General features: G+C 50.2%; 1 protein-coding gene across 3 annotated transcripts; it reads right to left on the reverse strand.

The window, feature by feature from the left end:
* Window positions 1–4: 4 nt before the first annotated feature.
* Window positions 5–17,905, reverse strand: FAM234A (family with sequence similarity 234 member A). 3 transcript variants are annotated; one of them, XM_015877357.2, is made up of 12 exons: window positions 17,876–17,905; window positions 12,168–12,478; window positions 10,975–11,091; window positions 10,491–10,673; window positions 6,813–6,943; window positions 5,325–5,454; window positions 4,735–4,873; window positions 4,205–4,345; window positions 3,905–3,983; window positions 3,321–3,473; window positions 2,363–2,465; window positions 5–2,224 (listed from the first exon to the last, which is right to left on the reverse strand). In XM_015877357.2, the coding sequence occupies exons 2-12, from the start codon at window positions 12,430–12,432 to the stop codon at window positions 2,013–2,015; spliced, it is 1,653 nt and encodes a 550-aa protein (XP_015732843.1). In that variant the 5' UTR covers window positions 12,433–12,478; window positions 17,876–17,905; the 3' UTR covers window positions 5–2,012. The 3 variants fall into 3 exon arrangements, with proteins under 3 accessions (XP_015732843.1, XP_032303434.1, XP_085370432.1); XM_032447543.2 differs by lacking the exon at window positions 17,876–17,905 and adding an exon at window positions 13,842–14,406; XM_085514306.1 differs by lacking the exon at window positions 17,876–17,905 and adding an exon at window positions 13,536–13,787.
* Window positions 17,906–18,173: the final 268 nt, after the last annotated feature.

Here is an 18,173-nt window from a genome sequence, read left to right on the forward strand (position 1 = left end):
ACCATTTACAAACAATGCAAAAGAGGATTTATTGAAACCAGTACAGTTAGACCAAGTCCTATACAGCACGATTTGCAATAAGTTAAAGAACCAAACAGTCTTAGTGTTAAAAAAACACACTAATGCATAACACAGTGATCTAATGCCATCATCACCCATCTGAGTTATTGAATCAAGGCACGAAGTCATTCATTAAATACTGCAGAAAACAATTACACGGGGAAAGAAGCTGGAAAAAGGACTCGTTAAGAAGGCGCTGGTTTGGCACTGATTCATTTAGTCGAGCTGCCACAGGGAACCTCTGGGTCTCCAATGGATTTGGAAACACAAATGGAAAACTTAAAGCCAGAAAAGCCCCCAGGAGCTGAAAACCCAGCATTCCTAAGGGGCGTTCAGTGTTACCTACTGGAAAAGTCAGGTCTGAGATGGGAGCTGAGGATGAAGGACAATGTCATTACAATGAGATACAGCCCAGGCACGTTGCTCCCACCCACAGAATGGCAGTGGGACACAACCTGCAGCACTCAGCCCTGGGTCATGGTGTGGACTCATCCTTTGGGCAGCCCCAGGGCCGCCTGACAGCAGCAACAGGTGCCCACTCCGAGCACTAAACAAAGAGCTTCCTAAGGGTGCAAACTCCATCATGCCAAGCTGTGTGTTTTCTGCCCACCTTCTTCTCAGCAACCAAATGGACACCAGTGTATGAACAGTGGTTGTGTCTCAGTGCAGCTGGTGCAGGGACAGCAGATTTCAGGACCGTGCAGCCTACGGTCCAGGCTGTGCACACTGCTTCTGCAGCCTGCACTGGTGCCCACCAAAGCACACACCTCCCCATGAAGAAGCCTCCAAGTGAGACATCACCTCCACACAGCAACCAACTCTCTGGGGACATCTCTTCATCTCAGGGCAAGGAGGCAGCACAGAGCTCCCCATGGACAGACAGCTCCTGTAGTCTCACCAAGTGGCTCGTGTCTGTCTTGCAACATGCCCACCTCATAGCAGAGAGGACCATGCTCAGATGGGCACCACAGCAGCTGCAAAGGCTGCAGGAGCATTTGCAGGACAGCTGGCATTGCCACTTGGGAACAGGATTCCCAGGACCAGCAAGCCAAGCTCCCAGGAAAGGTTAAAGTGCAATTCCACTATTAAAAAATGGCCTAGATCCCCTTGCACCTTGAAACCAAGAGGAGAGGTGGTGTCCGTACCTGCAGGGACCAGTCAGCCCAGGCTCATGGTGGTTTTCACGTCCCCTGTAAACACAATGGGGTGAGGGGAATGATGGTGCATAAGTCAGGTAGGAGACCAGCTCCCTTTCGGTGTCATCAGTGCTACACAGCCTGGCTGGAAAGGAAGCAGCACAGAAAACACACTTCGCCTTGTGACTGCAGGGAGAGGCACATGGGGCTGTTCTTAGGAGAAAAGGTCATTTTCTAAGTAGAATGACACTTCAACCTGCATTCTGAAGGCCCAGGTAAGACTTAGCCCACTCACAGGGCTGGAGTCTAGCACTACACATACCCACTACTGAAGCAGGGGCCCAAATTCAGGAGGGGGTAACTGTAAATCAGCCTGCAGCCAAGCACCTCTCTGGCAGCCAGGAGAGCTGACTCAGAAAGGAAACCTAACACCACACACAGAAGCTCCACTTCTCATGCAAGCACCCAAGAAACAACCAGTGCAGGCATTCCCAGCAAGCACGTTTCCCTCCATCTACAGGCTGAGCCAGCACAGTTCAGTGGGCACAAAAAGGAGGGGAAAGCCCTCATCCCTGAGCTCACGACACTTCAGCGGTGGCTGAGCACTGAAGCCCCATCAGCTCTGGCAATGGATGCACTGGCAGCTGCTCCCTCACCCTGGGCATACCCAGGCAGAGGGGTTGCTTCCCTGCCAGCCACGCTTTGGTTTGCAGATCGAGAAAGGCAGCTTCCCATTTGAATCCACGATCTGGGTTTGCTAAGAGCACTGCTGCAGAGGAGAGGCAGCCTGAAGACTCTCCTGGTCTCCTGGCCAGCTCACACTCTGCTGTGGTACCGCATCCTATAGAGGCGGTCACGGATGTACTGCTCACTGTCCACAGCCACCTGGCTCAGCCAGATCACCCTGCTCTCAGAGACGTCCTCCTTCAGCTTACGCTTCATCAGAGACACCAGCCCTGGCTCCTCACCGGGTTGAGGTCCCCTCAACAGCACATAGCAGGCGTGACGGCTGCGCTCGAACAGCGTGGCTGTAACAGAGAAGAAGGAACAGCCCAGCATAAGATGTCTGCCATGAGCCCAACCCCACACATCCAGCAGTCCTGGAGGCAGCAGCAGGTTCTTCCTCCTGCAGCTCCTCGCTGAAGGGCCGAAGGGGGAGAACTTACCATTGAAGGCAATTATCTGATCAGTGCTGTTGCGGAGCTCCAATAGGACATTAGTGTAGGAAGGATGGAAAAGATAAAGCTTCTGTAGAGGATCTGTTGATATCTGAAACCAACAGGACACGCTCAGAACAGTTATTCCAAATACCCGGCTTAGCCATTCCTTCCTGTTCAACTGAGTGCATCCAGTTGGATATCTGTGCATGGCCAACATATCCCATCTGATGCCACCAGCACCAGTGCTGGGATTTCACTGACTGCTTGGTGCCTTACTCCCCAGCCCAACCTTCCTGCAAACAACAAGTCTGTCTGCTGTGTGCAGAAGACAGATTACCCCAGGGCTGACAGACTCAGCAAGAAAAGCACAGGAAGTTCAGCTGGTGTTCAGGCATCCTCCAGGACATAAACTGTCACTAACACTGCCAGCCGCTGCTCCAGCAGGGCTCAGTCACACAGCTGAGCAACACATCAGGGCTGTCAGACTGCCTCAGAGCACAGAGAGGATATTAATGTGGCCACGAGACATCACTGCGTGCAGTACTGCTGCAGAGGCTCCAGGTCAAACAGCAGCAGATTCAGAGGCACTAAGCCAGCAGCCTCTCAACTCAAATACAGCAGCACACTGAGGCAAGACTATGGGCGATCCAGTGCCTTTGCTCACACAGACAAGAAGACCATTTTCTCTATGCAGCCAGACTGAGGATGATGAACGTTGCTGGTGCCAACTGCTAGCAGGGACACTGCCATGGACACTATGAGGACCCAGTACAGACAAGACCCCATTCCTGCTGCATGCAGACTGGACTGATCAGAGACATGTGGATACCCCACACCCTGCACAGAATGATGCAGTGTTAGTGGAATACAAGGATCTGAATGTGAGCACTGGGGAAACGGGGTGGGTCCAGACAATTCTGACTCTGAGCATTGAAAAAAGCAACCATTCAGCAGCACTACTCACCGTTTCATTTCCTGCTACTTGGTATTCACCCCAGATGAGGAAGGTTGACCGGTGATCAGCAGTAGAAAGTGTAGCTGGCTGGGGGCTCTCTGCTCTAGAGTTCAGCTTCAGGTCCCATTGGACTGCTCCAGATCCACCCTCCACAATCATAACCTGGCAGGGAAGAAAGAAAAGGAACACGTATCAAAGAGCTCTATGAGCCATGAGTAAGAGGTCAAGTCAGCTGCCTCTACCCCACACTGTCTAAAGGAGCAAGTATCTGACGCGTGGGAAGACGAGGAGACACTTGAAGCTGAGCTTCTACTTGATCACAGAGCTGAGAGACCTGGGGTGGACCACGTTAGAGTGAAGTCACAAGTCTTGCAAGTTATTTCAAGGGGTTCAAAGCTCTGTCATTGGAGTCACTTGCTGAGAATTAAAGTGTCTGGGCTGCTACTGGGCTTCAGTAGCTTCTTAAAAGAGATCCTTTCCCAGCCTAAAGCCTTCTAAAATCAGCTGGAGGCAGCACATCATACCTCGACAAAATGTCTGCTTGAGCTGAGACATGCAGAGAAAAAGGAAGTTAAAAGGAAGAGCTTTCAAACCTTTTTCCTGTTGGGTCCGATCTCACTCTCAAGGACAACATCAAGAACATCAGGTTTGTAGTACCCAAGCAGTGGCTCACTAAGAGAAAGGAAGAGAAAGGACAGATCACAACACAGCCTAACAGCTTGTGAATACCCTGTTCTTTCAGAGCAGCTTCTGTCCTCACAAAAAAGAACCAACAAAAGACTCAACTGCTACAACGCAGGCCTTTATGTTTCAAACAAAAATATAACACCTGCCAGGCTCACTGCTGCTGGAAGCCTGGGAATGGCACACAGAATCCACACAGGTAACGTTACCTCATGACACGGGACACGTTGAGGGTCCACAATGTCTGCAGATTCTGTGCACTGATCAGCGTGGTCATCTCTGAGCTCACAACCAGGATGTTCTCCCTCGATCTGCCAGGAATTTTTGCCAGGTAACGTATGTCTCCAGTGCTGAACAGGAACAGAACATGGATTATGCTTCCTAGACTGGGAACGCTGGTTCTTGGTGGTCTTTGTTTTGGGAGGGACTCCTTTAAGCTTTTTTTTTCCCCCTGCACTTTAACAGTCAGAGATTCATCCTAGCAGGCAGGGAAGTCAAGCAGGGCTGGGAGCTGAAGCACCAGGTCCTGCAGTTGAACTCCTGGATGAGTTCAGAGTTACAAGTCATGCTCCAATCAAACACACATGCAAAATCCCAACCTGCTTCCCCTCCTTTACTGTGAAATCCTGACAAAGCCACCAATACCAGCCCCCTCCCCAGGTATGGGCAGTCAGGGCAGAACAAAGGCAGGAACACCAGAACCCTCCAACCCACCAGCAGCCAAGATCCAATACCAAACCTGAGAGGGATCAGGCGGTGTGTGGTGTGATCGACGTTCTTCTCCCACTGAGGATCTTGCTCAAGGCCAGGAAGCTTAATTTCCATCCCAGTTGCTGCACTGTAGAGATCTTTCAGGGAATATGCGTAGATAGAGTTGGCTACACAAAGAAAGAAGGGCAAAAACAAGAGAGAAAAGTTATCCCGTGCTTGCTCTGAGTGCTACGAATTTCCTGATCATGTCTGAAGTGGATGAGCAATGAATTGCATTTTTAGGGCTTACAGCAAAAAGCTGCAGCAACATTTTGAGACTGAAACCTGCTTGTGAACACTTTTAGCACCGTATCTGTTCACAACCCATGAGTTCCACAGGAATCACTTGCTATGCATATGACTGCTTAAAACCTACATTCCTTCAAATGAAATTACTGCAGTATGTAATGAACTTCAGTTCCAGCAAAAGTCCCTCCTTCTCTTGACCTCAAATACCTCCCGCTCCGTGAACATGACACAGATTTGAGAATGTAAAACACTGTTGCCAACAGCTCTTCAATAATTAACACTTCACAGTTACAATCATTCTTTCAGACTCAGTCCTACACACGACTGTACCTGTATAGAAAAGGAAGTAGTGGGAGGAGCCTGGGCTCAGCATGATGTAACGAGCTTCCCCATCCACATTCAGGCTTCCAGTGGAGCCGATCTGTTGGCCACTTTTTCCTGAATGGATGAAGGTCTTAATCTACACAGGGATGGGATTCAAAATAAAGAGGGGTTAAAATTGCATCACTTTGAATACAGCGTTCTCACACCGTGTTCTCTCACAGTGCCTGCAGGAAACACTGTGCAGACCAGCCAGCACAGCTGCTTCTGTCCTTGCAGGCCTGCCAAAAGCAGGGGGACCCAAGTTCTTGCCACAGAGTAGCTCTGCTACTATTTTTAGTGCCCTAAAATCATCCTCCTAAAGCTGTTGTGAGTTCACAGAGACTGAAAATAAAAGAAGCTGCCAGATTTCTTTATATTCTCTTAGCGCAGGGATCAGAGCAACAGAATCCACACAACACTTCACCCAAGAGAAAAAAGGGTAGAGTCAAGCTGAAACTTAAAAGAGTGGGCAAGAGGTGTGATCTGGGGGAAGCACAGCACACTAAGACTGAGAAACAGCTCTGCTGTTTCAGGAAACAGGAGTACAACATCACATTCTACTTCAGCCCTTGGCAGCAACAAAGTTAGGAACCTTAAGGACTGAATGCCCTTTCTGAAGGGGCTGCCTTTCCCAGCTGCAGAGCTGCCCTCAAGCTCCCCACACTTTGTGCCATTTCTCAATGCACAATGTACTTTTACTTGAGTTGAGAGTGCCTGCCAAGTCCCAAGGGAGGGAGGGAAGGGTTTCGTACCAAAACAACCAGAAAGGATAAATAGAAAACAAATCATACAGCAATTCTGCAGAACAGAGACTACTTTCAAACATGTCCTAAGATTAGAAAAACAAAAGTCTTGAGATAACTGGGATAGGAAAAGCAACAGGAAAGGAAACAGAAATGTAGGAGTTGGAGAGGATAGAATTTCTGATGACTCTGGCAACAACAATGCCTCAGATGGCAGAACTCAGTCTGCTCACAGTGCTCTGGTGTGTGAACCCAAGTCAGAACTAATCAGCACAGCGACAGCAGGAAGAGAACTGAGCAAAGCAAGCAAAGCACAGCCACAGAAGGTACCAGGAAGACCAGTGGTTGTACAGAGGCAGTGGCTGCCAGACACACTTTGATCCAGGAGCCAAACCTGTCAGGCTGTTTGTTTCCACTTTTCTGAGCATGGTCCTAGAAAACTGCAAGCTCATCTTGCCTTGGTGCTCTCCATACGCAGCCTGAGAGGAACACAGACTGAAAAGAGAGACTGGTTCCTGCCTGGTTTGCTTCTTAAGCCATAGAACACTTGCACTGATTTGGGAGTATATTTGCAGGGTGGGAAAGAACCTTCCCCAAACACAATTAGAGGCCTCTGGGAACTTCCTCTGCAGACTGCAGGACTGAAACAAGCAGCATTCCTGCCATGCCCTGCCCAGGTCACAGGGCTCAGCATAACTTCACAGTGACCTACCTTATCTCCTGTAGCAATAAAGATTATCAGGTCCTGAACTCCATCACCATCCACATCTGGAATCACTGACAAGGGAGTCAGCACAGTATAATTAGCTCCAAAGTCATCAGACTGTCTCCACTGAACTTCCCCTAGAAGAGAATTATTGGGAAATGTTCACTAAAAAGCACTTTAGGTTGAAAGGCTTTCAAACACTCTTGTTCCTCAAAGCACTTTGCAGCAGTCACTCACAGACAGCCCATCAGCCCTGCAAGGCAGCCACAATTATGCTCATCATGGGGTATTTCTGCATTTCAAATGAGACCCAGAATCCACAATTCCAGCCCTTACTGGAAAGCAATTCCAGCTGCCTGCATAAAGGCTCAAGTCCATCAGTCAGGCACAAAGAACAGCTTCAATGCCCCAGGTTAACACATTTTCCTTTGTGTTCACTGCACGGAAAATCCTTTCCAGCTATCTATAAACTTCATTCTGTGTACTTAAATTTGAGCAGGCATTCTAAGACCATAAAGAAGCTGAATTCTGATCGCAGCGTTTATGGCTGCTCCCAGCAGCACGTTTTACAGCAACCTGACTCCTGCAGATGCTCCTGGAGCAGTCAGAACTCAGCTCGCACCCTTCCTCTCTCCCTGGTTGGAAGAGCACAGCTCTTCAGACAGTTCTGTCCGTCAGCTGCTTGTCAGTGCAGGTAGCACAGCTTTGGCTTCACTCAGCTGCACCCTGCCCAGGGCTGCTGGAGACCTTCCAGACACTGACAAGGGGAATTTGCAGCAGTATTTGCTGAGAGACTGCTGCAGTTCTGTGCTTTTTAATCTTTTCTTTTGAAGGAAGACTTCAGTGCCTAACTGGGTCTGGCTCTGAGGGGAAACCCTTAACCAGCCCCTTCAACTGCATCCCATGCAGCCACGCTCGGTTCAGGAATGCAAAGAAACCATGTTCTTTGCAGGCAGTCACACTGAGGGGCCAAGGAATGACTGCCCCACGTTGCCTGCAGTCAGAGATTGCCTGAAATTCCTCCATAGCTTTTACTGAAATACTGGGGGGGAAAAAAAGTAGAACGGCATGGATTTGTTGCAATAACAGCAGATATGAAGTAGAAAAATGCCCCTAAGGAAATAAGGGGAAGGCAAACAATTTCACCCCTCAAAAACAAACAGAAAACAAAAGAACCCCAAGCAGGCAAAATTACAGAGAGTTTACGTTTTAAATAACTATATCAGTATAGCTGCAGTGCAGTCCAAAGCTCCATCAGTAGATCAGGCTGCTGAAACTCACATTTTGATGCGTAATGCTCAATTCTTTGCTGGTTAGACAGTGAAAAGAGATATAGAGAAAGGTGTTTTACTCCCTTGAAAAAGTCTGATTTAACAAACTCATGGTGGTAAGTGAGACAGCTTCAACACAAAGGGATTAAGGAGCTTACATGGTCTAACACAGCCCCCAAGGAGCACAAACTGTGAATCCAACCCCACCTTGCTCTGTTAATAAGAGACCTGACTGCTCTACCAGACAGGCAGAGCGTTGTGATGCTCCCTCACAGTCCAGGATCACAGCAAAAGCACAGCAATGTAAGCCAACAAGACAAGTGCTTAGACAGTAAATCCAGCCTGGGTGAAGGGTTTTGTTTTGGTCTGGAAAGAATAAAATGAGGACTTCAGAACTTCCATGGCTGAATTCAGCCCTCACCCCAAGGAACTGCAAAGGGAAGAAGCAGAACTGCTTGCTCCATTCTGGATGAATGCACACCCCAGCACTGTGCTTTCCCAGCTCACACATGGCCTGAGATGAAGGCAGGCTGCTTGCACTGAGCACTGTCAGACCTCCCTGCCGTGTCCTTGCCCGCTTGTTTACTGAACACCTTTGAGTTCCCAGCCCTCTGCACACAGCAGATATGTAGAAAGACAAAAGAACCACGGAGCAATGAAGAACTGTGACGGGAAACAACCATTGGTTGTGAAGTTGTGAGTGATAAGCAGAAAAACAGACTTTCTTCTCCTTGTCACAATGTTCTTCTGGCTGAAGAGCCTTGGTTTATTCCATGGTTTCTTCCACTGAAGAGATATCACCAGACCCACTCCCAGGGCTCATACACAGGTAAAGGCAGAAGGTGCCACCATCCACCCACCCCTGTTCTTCCTCTGGGTGCTGCTTTCAGCCATGGTAGAGGCAGAATATCCAACTACACAGACCTTTGGTTTGGGACAGCTAATTTTAAGCTCCCATTTCCAGACTGCTCGTTTTACCTTCACACACAGGAATGTTAAGCATCCCACACAAACAGAAGCACACAAATACCTATGCCTTCCTTCTTGTTTGCTCATGTCACTTGTGCTGGCAACAAATCAAGCAAGATATAATACAATCTGAATTGACAGAAGGGCACTGGCTTTATCAAACCTACATCAGTCACTCTGAGATAATCTGCCTACCTCTCCTTCAACCTTCCTACAGGCAGAGATTGAAGGCAGAGGTCCCTGGAATCTCACCAACCCATCATGATGATGAATCATTAACAGCTAATGACTGATCTGGCTACTGGTTTTAGTATGTGATGAAAGTCAGACTTCACCACTTGAAATACACTTAACATGATATTTTATTCCTACCTGTCTTCCTAACCCATAGCAAAAGCCAACTGCATGAAGAAGCTGCTTTTGACCTTCTTAAGGCCACAGCAAGAAGGTACTGAATATGTCAACTGTTGGAGTATTCATTTTTGTATCAGAAGCAATTTTTCACCTCTTGCTTTCAATTTATCTGCAGAATGTTTTCCTACCAGGTTGCTCCTGCAACTTGTGGCTAAGCCCAGCTGTCTCTCTACATACATGTGCTATTTCTTTATGGCTGACTCCAGTTACAAGGCTTTGGCTCAGCAGCCACCTTTCTACGCTTTGACCTAAAAGCAACTACTTCATTAACGTCTATAAATAACCTGTGCTAAAGCCTGTTGATGAGGAAAATGGTGCTAATTATCTCAGTTACTGCAGAAGCTTTCCAGCTGACTGTGTGTGCATATGCCGTTCCAGCTACATTGGAAATTAAACGCTTTGATAGCTTTTTCCTCAGATCTCTTAGAGCTTTATTTCTTGCAATTTCCCTCTCCCAGTATTTGAAAAATAGGGAGCAAGGGGTGCAATATCAGATACAGAGGACAGGATCCCACGCATGCTTCCACAGAGAGAGCACGTCTTTGAAACAGTGACCCCCAAAATGGAAATAGATCTCAGTCTTCCTCAGAAAGGAAAGTTCAAGGCACAACAGACTTTTTCCTACAGAAGTACAGGCATTTTTTATCCTCCCTTCAATTTTAGGCAAGAAGATGAAGAGTGACTGAGAAACTTGTTCACAAATGACTGAGAAACAGCACTGGTTTGTGTCCAGCCCACAAGAGCATCAAGTAACATTCACAACTGTGGGCTGCTTCTCCTGTTTTATAAGTTGTTCTCATAATACAGCATCTGGCACAAAATACCACAACAGAGTCCAGCCCTTGGAACGGAGGACAAGCAGTTCTCAAGGGCTCAGCCAATGACTCTGGCAAGGCTTTTAAGATGATAAACACTCCATGTACATCATCCATGTCACCTCGTGATGTCACATCAGTGTTCCCAAGGTGTGACAGCCACCAGGTGAGGAATGAAAGTAGTGCTGTTCCCTGTTATTTTGCCTGCCACCCACCTGTCTGCTGGTCAACTGCAGTCAGTGACACCGGTTGCCCCACCAGAAGGCAGCCTGGGGCCCCTCCAAGCTGCGTGATGCCGCACTGCATCCATTCCACCTCCGTGGCAGCAGGTCTCTCCCAGAGCACTCTGCCATTCGTGCCGGACACGGCAGTGATGAAAGCACATGGAGAAGGCAGACCTGCAGGGAAGATGCATCAGAGGGAGTATGAGCCCTTCCCACATCTGCTACACTGCAGCACCAGAACGCTGTGCCTTGCCCCATGCCACCCCCACCCTGTTTTCTCTCTCAGAACCACTGTCTTTCCCCTTATCTCCACTTCAGTGCTTCAAATTTAATGACACGGAGGAGAATTGACACTATGGACATTACTTCAATGCCAGCACCCACCTCAGGACATCAGCCACAGCAGCCCCATTAATACTAACTAAAAGAAGGAACAACCCTTGCTACAAGGCCCTTCTGTTTCAGAATCAGCTACCTTCATCCAAACAGGAGCTGTTGAAGCTGCTGCTGCCATTGCTGGCTTTGAAAGCAAAGATGACATCTTGCACTTTGTCCTTGTTCACATCTTCTATAACAAGAAACCGGTAAGCCACTGTAAAAGAGACCAGAAGTCAGGCACTGGTGAGGACTGTCTCAGCCACCAGCTCAGCTGGCCGCAGCAAAGCACACATTCCCAGAGACCCACTCACTGCCTCCAGCTCTGACTGTGCAACATCAGGACAAATTGGCTTTTGTAATAACAAAACAACATGAGAAAAAAAAAAAAGGCATCTACATGAGCACTAAGCACTGAAGTCAGTGCCAAAGGATAATTTGTTTTCATTTGTCATCCCCTGGAGGATTTGTCTCTTTTTATAGCCAGGCATCCAGAATTTGAACTATGTCTAACAAAAAACAACTCTGGTCTTGGGGTGGGGTTGCTATTCCCAAAATATGGGGGGGCAGGGGGGACCAAAACAGTCCCAAATATATCATCTTTCTCACTTTCAGCTAAAAGCAGCCATATAAATCTCAAAGTAGCAGAACTTTGGATTTAGGCATTAAAGCATAAAGTTCAGTCCCTGCTGGGGAGCACTATCTCTGCAGCTACAGCTTAACCAGCACATAATCACCACACACAAGATTAAAGGAAAGGACTGACAGAAGTGGATGCTGAGTCACCAAGGAGCAGCTCCCAGGTTAGAGAGCTGATGAAAACAACTATAACTTTGCACAGCTAATAAAGTAACAAGATGCAATTACTCTTCTCCCCTTCCTGTCAGCCACAGAGAAAAGCTGGAAAGTCGTGCTGATAGAGAAAGGATGTCTAACGATCCCCAAACCGAAGCTCAAACTTCATGGGAGCACTTCACAGACCAAACTGCAGCAGAGATTTATTCCTAGGCACCCTTCCCCATTATTTGCCAAGTAAGACCAGTCTGTGAGCTCATTAGTGCTTCAGAGCAGCATTTAATTTCTCTATTAGATCCTGTAAACACCTCCTGGAAAAACACTCCAATTATGATGGGCCATTGCTTATCCAGGTCAGGTGTTCACAGCCCTCACTCCCAAGAGCAGCACCCCTGCAGGCCCAGCTCCAGATCGGCCTTAGGTAGAGTTCAGCAATTCCAATCCATAACACATAAGGGAACGGGACCCAAGGTAATTATTCTGCTACAGCAAGCTCACCTGCACTGTCATAGTTTCGGAGCCACGTTCTCTCTGAAACAGGCCTCTCTGGGCAAGGAATGATAAAGGAGAAGGCAAACACAATGATGAGACACAAGAATAATGAGACGAAGAAGGCAGCAGTGCGCCAGCGGGACAGCCGAGACAGCTGCGACGACGGCTTGATGATAATTCTCCTCTCAACAGAGTTCTCATGGTTCTCTTGAGCTTTCACGTCCTCTGTCTTCAGAGGGTGGATCTCAGCTTCTGAGTCTTTGTTATCCATTGCAGCTCACTCATAGGTATATTCAGACAACCTTCTTCTCCTTCACCTGTAACAATGGGAAGAAGAGTTAAAGCAGATTTCGGAATGAAGCAAGAAATGACCAAGTGTTCTGTCACTACCTGATATTCAGGATGGAGACATCTAACAGAGGCAACAGGTCACTGTGCTGTCACACAGCTGGATAACAAGCACCTCAGACACTGGAGATCTACACAGAGCAGCGGGGGGAGATGGGGACACACAGAAACAGCACCACTTATTCTTTACAGGAGGCAATGAGCTCTGCTAGACCCAGAGCAAGGACCAAGCAGGCTATGGGTTCTATGCTGAATGGTTTGGCTGCTCCTGCAGGTCCTCCTGGTGAAGAACAGAAGGCTTCCTGCAACTGAAAAGCCTTCTGTGTACGGCAGCCTGACACCAGGCGGGACAGGTGAAAGGAAACACTTGTGGCTCTCATTTCCCAGCACAGAGATGTGCCTTGGTGTAATGAGCACCTGAGCTTCCCCAGGAGAAACAAACGTCAACATATTCTGCTGCGTAGGAATAGAACAAAGCTATTGAGCAGCATCCCCAGTGAGTGCTGCAGCCCAGCCCTACAGCAGGCAGGAGAGCAAACACTTTCCTCTTTGTGGGAAAACGAATGCATATATTCAGATTAAAAATGGGCACATTTGGTTACATCGCAGTGGAAGAAGAGCTAACGTTAGCATTACCCGCAACAATAACAAACAATATCATAGATAGTTTTCAGGCCTCTCTCAGCCAGCGCTTCTTTAAAAACAAAAATAGCAGAGGAAAGAAAGAACACCACATTCCAGCAGCCTTGGAAAAAGCTGCACGACCGTGTCATAAGAAGTTCTATCTGAGCAAATAAACATGACAGCCCAGCCAACTTTCCATGACTGCACCGCCACAGCAACGTGCCCAAATCGCCCGACTCGACAATTGACTTCCCCAGCAGAAAAGAACTTCAAGTCAGCAGTGGTGTGAGCTCAGAGCCCTCCGGCTTCCAGCTCCAATAAGGAGGGGCTCAATGTTGTAGGGCTGCAGAGATCCCAGGAGGAAATGGAGCAGCGAGGAGTGACTCCAGGAATAGCCCTCACCTCACCAGGGCGGCTCACACAGGCATCCAGGGGTAGAGGCAACAGGATGGAGCACAGAGGAGCAAAGGAGTGGGGAAAAGCAGCTCAGCACAGGAGAGCTGAGCTTTCAGGGCTGTAGCTATGAAGCACTTGTATCCAAGCACTCTGGCATTTATTCTGCTACAGCACATCAAGTACAAGATCTCGCTCCAGGCAATTGAATCCAGGCTGCAAAACACCATGCAAATCCAATGAAATCAATAATGTAGAAGCCGTATCCTCCTCCAGAGCCCTCATTCCAAAGACCTCATCTGCCCTTCCCAGCACCTGAGAGAACTCCTTGAGGCCGTCAGATCCCAACCTGCTGCAGCACACAGCGGGCACCCGGCAATGGCAGGATGAGAGGGGAAGGAGAGAAAGAGCAGTGGGTTTGGCTGTGGCAGCAATGAGCAGAGCATTGCTTTGCTGGCACCAAAGGGAGCCGGCCCATCAATGGGGTCAAGGTACGAGGCCACAGCCACGGGCTGAGCAAATGATTTACTGGAATGGAGCAACAGCAGCTTCTGCCATTGTGGTGCTGGTGGAGAGGGCAGGAGTTGGTGAGGTGATCTCCAAGTACTGAGCTGGGAGCAGCAGCCTTCCCTCCTCAGCACTGCGGTGATGCTGCTGGGTCACAGCTTGAATCAGCCCCTGAGAACAGTGCTGCCCATGAGGCAGGAAGCCATTAAGCTGCCAGGGCACAGCAGAGTGCTTCTAACACCTGGGACTCCTCCTGCAAACAGCGTGCGATGAAACGGGGCTGCTTCTCAGACCCAAATGGACACCATCATCCTAATGCTGCTCTGAAGGCTCACTTCTGTGAGGCGTCACAAGCCACACCACTGTCATCCAGACTGGGATGAGAACAAGAGAAAAAAGGTAGTAATTATACTGCCAGCCCCAGCAATTCCCCTTCTATTGCAGCAGCGACCCCAGGAGCCGCTGATTACAAAGAGCTCTCCGTGCTTTTAAAGCAGTTCCTTTCTCTCTTCTTTCAGCATCTGAACACTGCCCTTCGCTCCCCTGCCAGAGCATATGGAGGGTCAGAACAATGACCACAAGGGTTCAAACAATGCAGGAAATCCCATTGCCCGCAGTGCCAAAGGACGTGCTGGCAGCACATGAAACAGTCTGATCTGTGAGCAACAAAGCTGTCTGGTAATCAGTTTAATTGGAGACAAGCAGAAAACGATAGTGTGCGTTTCAGATGACTTTTCTGTCCTCTAGCAGCCGACATTTTGTCTCCCATTGGTAAAGGGCACAAAATATACATCCCTGGGGGGGGGGTTGATGCACCCAAAGCTTGCAATGAAATAGACAGCAACGTGCTGCTGCAGATTAACACTGCTGCATGTACTGGGTCTGATGGCTCTGCTCAGGTCCTGGACGCCTCACCTGATGATGCTGCATGAAAAGGACTTCCTAGGAAAGGAAATAATTGCACAACATAGCTGATAATTACAAATAATTACAAGCAGCACCAGGGAGGCGCTCTCTGAGCTCTGAAGGCTGCTTGCTCCTGCAGCACAGCAAGGGCAGCTGTCCCCACTCCAAGCAGAGGAACCAAACAAACCCCTTTCCTGTCCCACAGAACAAACAGGGCTCCCCAGTGTAACTCACCTCCATGGGGCACTGACTCTCCTCTTGTACAGCACAGCTTGGCAGATTTGATCTGCATTAAACCAGTGCAACTTGTGCAGCAAGGTGCCAAGCTGCAGCCAAACCAAAGGGACAAACCATCATTACCAATCAGCTGGTGCAGAGAACTGCACAAAGTCAGCTGTATGATAACAGGAGCCATTTAAGTGTATGGTGTGATGGAAGGTTTCACTCATTTTCCACCCATAAAATGCCCAAGCAAGGTCCTAAATGCAGCAATCTCACAAGATAGTGATTCTGTGATAGTGCTTCTTCCTGGAAACTTTCTAGCAATATTATCACACCCAGGTCTGACACTCAGTGTGTTCACATCTTTCATAGAATGATGGGGTCAGATTGAGACTGGTCCTTTTAGGAACACAGATACAGTATTTGCATTAAAGGTTTATTTGTTTCAAACACCCTACAAGCTCCTGTCAGCCAAACAGCTGAATCCCCACCCTGTAATCCCTGGTGACAAAACAGCTCCCAAACATTGCCCTGCATTAAGATGCAACATCCCCACTGGGGCTGCCACCTACAAGCTGACTGCGGTGTGATGTGAGCTCACTGGGCACTCACCTGCTGCTACACAAAGTCAGTGCATCATTTATTGGGTCCCTTTATTGCAGTCCTACTTACATTAGCATCCAACCAAGAGGAATTAACACTTCAGATTTCCCCTGAGCGAGATGTTTCCTCTCTGAATACACTCAGGCTGCACTCTGAAGCGTACAGTCCTATGGGGTCATCTGCAGCCCATATCTCTTCCTTGACAAAGCCACAGCCCTGGCATAACACAGAGCTGCCACAAACTGACTTCTGGCTCTGGGGGCACCTCCTGTGATCCTTATGGCCTTGGTAAGGATGCAGTCTGCAACCCAGAGTTGGAAGGGATCTCTGAAAGCCATCTAGTCCCACTCCCCTGCAATGCACAGGGACAGCACAGCTAAATCAGTCTGCCCAGAGCCTGATATGTCCTGAAAGCCTCCAGGGATGAGGCATCAACCACATCACTGGGCAACCTGCTGCAGTGCCTCACCAACCTCACTGTGGTCCTTATATCCAACAGAAATCCACCCTCTTTGTAGTACCAACACATCAAAGCTACGTGGAACAGGTTACGTCAGTGATAATAACCAAGCAACAGAAACACAAGCAGTTTATCAGCACCCAGGTATCAAAGCCACCCAACTGCTGCAGATCCCATGTGAGCCTGTGGGGTCAGCCCCAACCCACTGCAGATATAGCCTGTATCAGAGCCTCAGTGACAGCCTGGAGTCCAGCTCCCCGGGCTGCCCCTTTGCTGGAGCCTGTGACGGGCATCACCCCCAGCACGGCATAGATCCCCCCCAGCACGGCATAGATCCCCCCCCAGCACGGCATAGATCCCCCCCAGCACGGCATAGATCCCCCCCCAGCACGGCATAGATCCCCCCCAGCACGGCATAGATCCCCCCCCAGCACGGCATAGATCCCCCCCCAGCACGGCATAGATCCCCCCCCAGCACGGCATAGATCCCCCCCAGCACGGCACAGATCCCCCAGCACGGCATAGATCCCCCAGCACGGCATAGATCCCCCCAGCACGGCATAGATCCCCCCAGCACGGCATAGATCCCCCCCAGCACGGCATAGATCCCCCCCAGCACGGCATAGATCCCCCCCAGCACGGCACAGATCCCCCCCAGCACGGCACAGATCCCCCCCAGCACGGCACAGATCCCCCCCAGCACGGCACAGATCCCCCCCAGCACGGCACAGATCCCCCCCAGCACGGCACAGATCCCCCCCAGCACGGCACAGATCCCCCCCAGCACGGCACAGATCCCCCAGCACGGCATAGATCCCCCCCAGCACGGCATAGATCCCCCCAGCACGGCATAGATCCCCCAAGCACGGCATAGATCCCCCCAGCACGGCATAGATCCCCCAGCACGGCATAGATCCCCCCCCAGCACGGCATAGATCCCCCCCAGCACGGCATAGATCCCCCCCCAGCACGGCATAGATCCCCCAGCACGGCATAGATCCCCCCCCAGCACGGCATAGATCCCCCCAGCACGGCATAGATCCCCCCAGCACGGCATAGATCCCCCCAGCACGGCACAGATCCCCCCCAGCACGGCATAGATCCCCCCCAGCACGGCATAGATCCCCCCAGCATGGCACAGATCCCCCCCAGCACGGCACAGATCCCCCCCAGCACGGCATAGATCCCCCAGCACGGCATAGATCCCCCCCAGCACGGCATAGATCCCCCCAGCATGGCATAGAACCCCCCCAGCACGGCACAGATCCCCCAGCACGGCATAGATCCCCCCCAGCACGGCATAGATCCCCCCAGCACGGCATAGATCCCCCCCAGCACGGCATAGATCCCCCCCAGCACGGCATAGATCCCCCCAGCACGGCATAGAACCCCCCAGCACGGCATAGATCCCCCCAGCACGGCATAGATCCCCCCCAGCACGGCATAGATCCCCCCCAGCACGGCATAGATCCCCCCCAGCACGGCATAGATCCCCCAGCACGGCATAGAACCCCCCCAGCACGGCATAGAACCCCCCCAGCACGGCATAGATCCCCCAAGCACGGCATAGATCCCCCCAGCACGGCATAGAACCCCCCAGCACGGCATAGATCCCCCCAGGCTCATCCTACAGGCCCAGCTCCGCACTCACCGCGCCGCCATCACCGTCATTTCCGCCTCCGTTCCCCGCACGGCGCCGGCCGGATGTAACGTCAAAAGGCGGAAGCGGAACAAGGTGAAGCGGAAGAAGAAGCGGAAGAGCGGTGCGAGGAGGAAACACGTGTCTTTAATACGGGTACAGAGCGGTCAGTACCGACACCAGCCTCCCTGATGGCAAAGAAAGGCAGAACTCCGGGTATGGGATGAAGCCCCACACACAGCGCAGCAGCCGCTCCAACTTGGGCTGTTCTGCAGCACTAAGTCAGAAAAACCCACTGTTGATCCCATCC

This window comes from Coturnix japonica, chromosome 13 (assembly GCF_054131305.1).
Source record: "Coturnix japonica strain WE chromosome 13, WE-NBRP24, whole genome shotgun sequence".
NCBI lineage: Eukaryota > Metazoa > Chordata > Aves > Galliformes > Phasianidae > Coturnix > Coturnix japonica.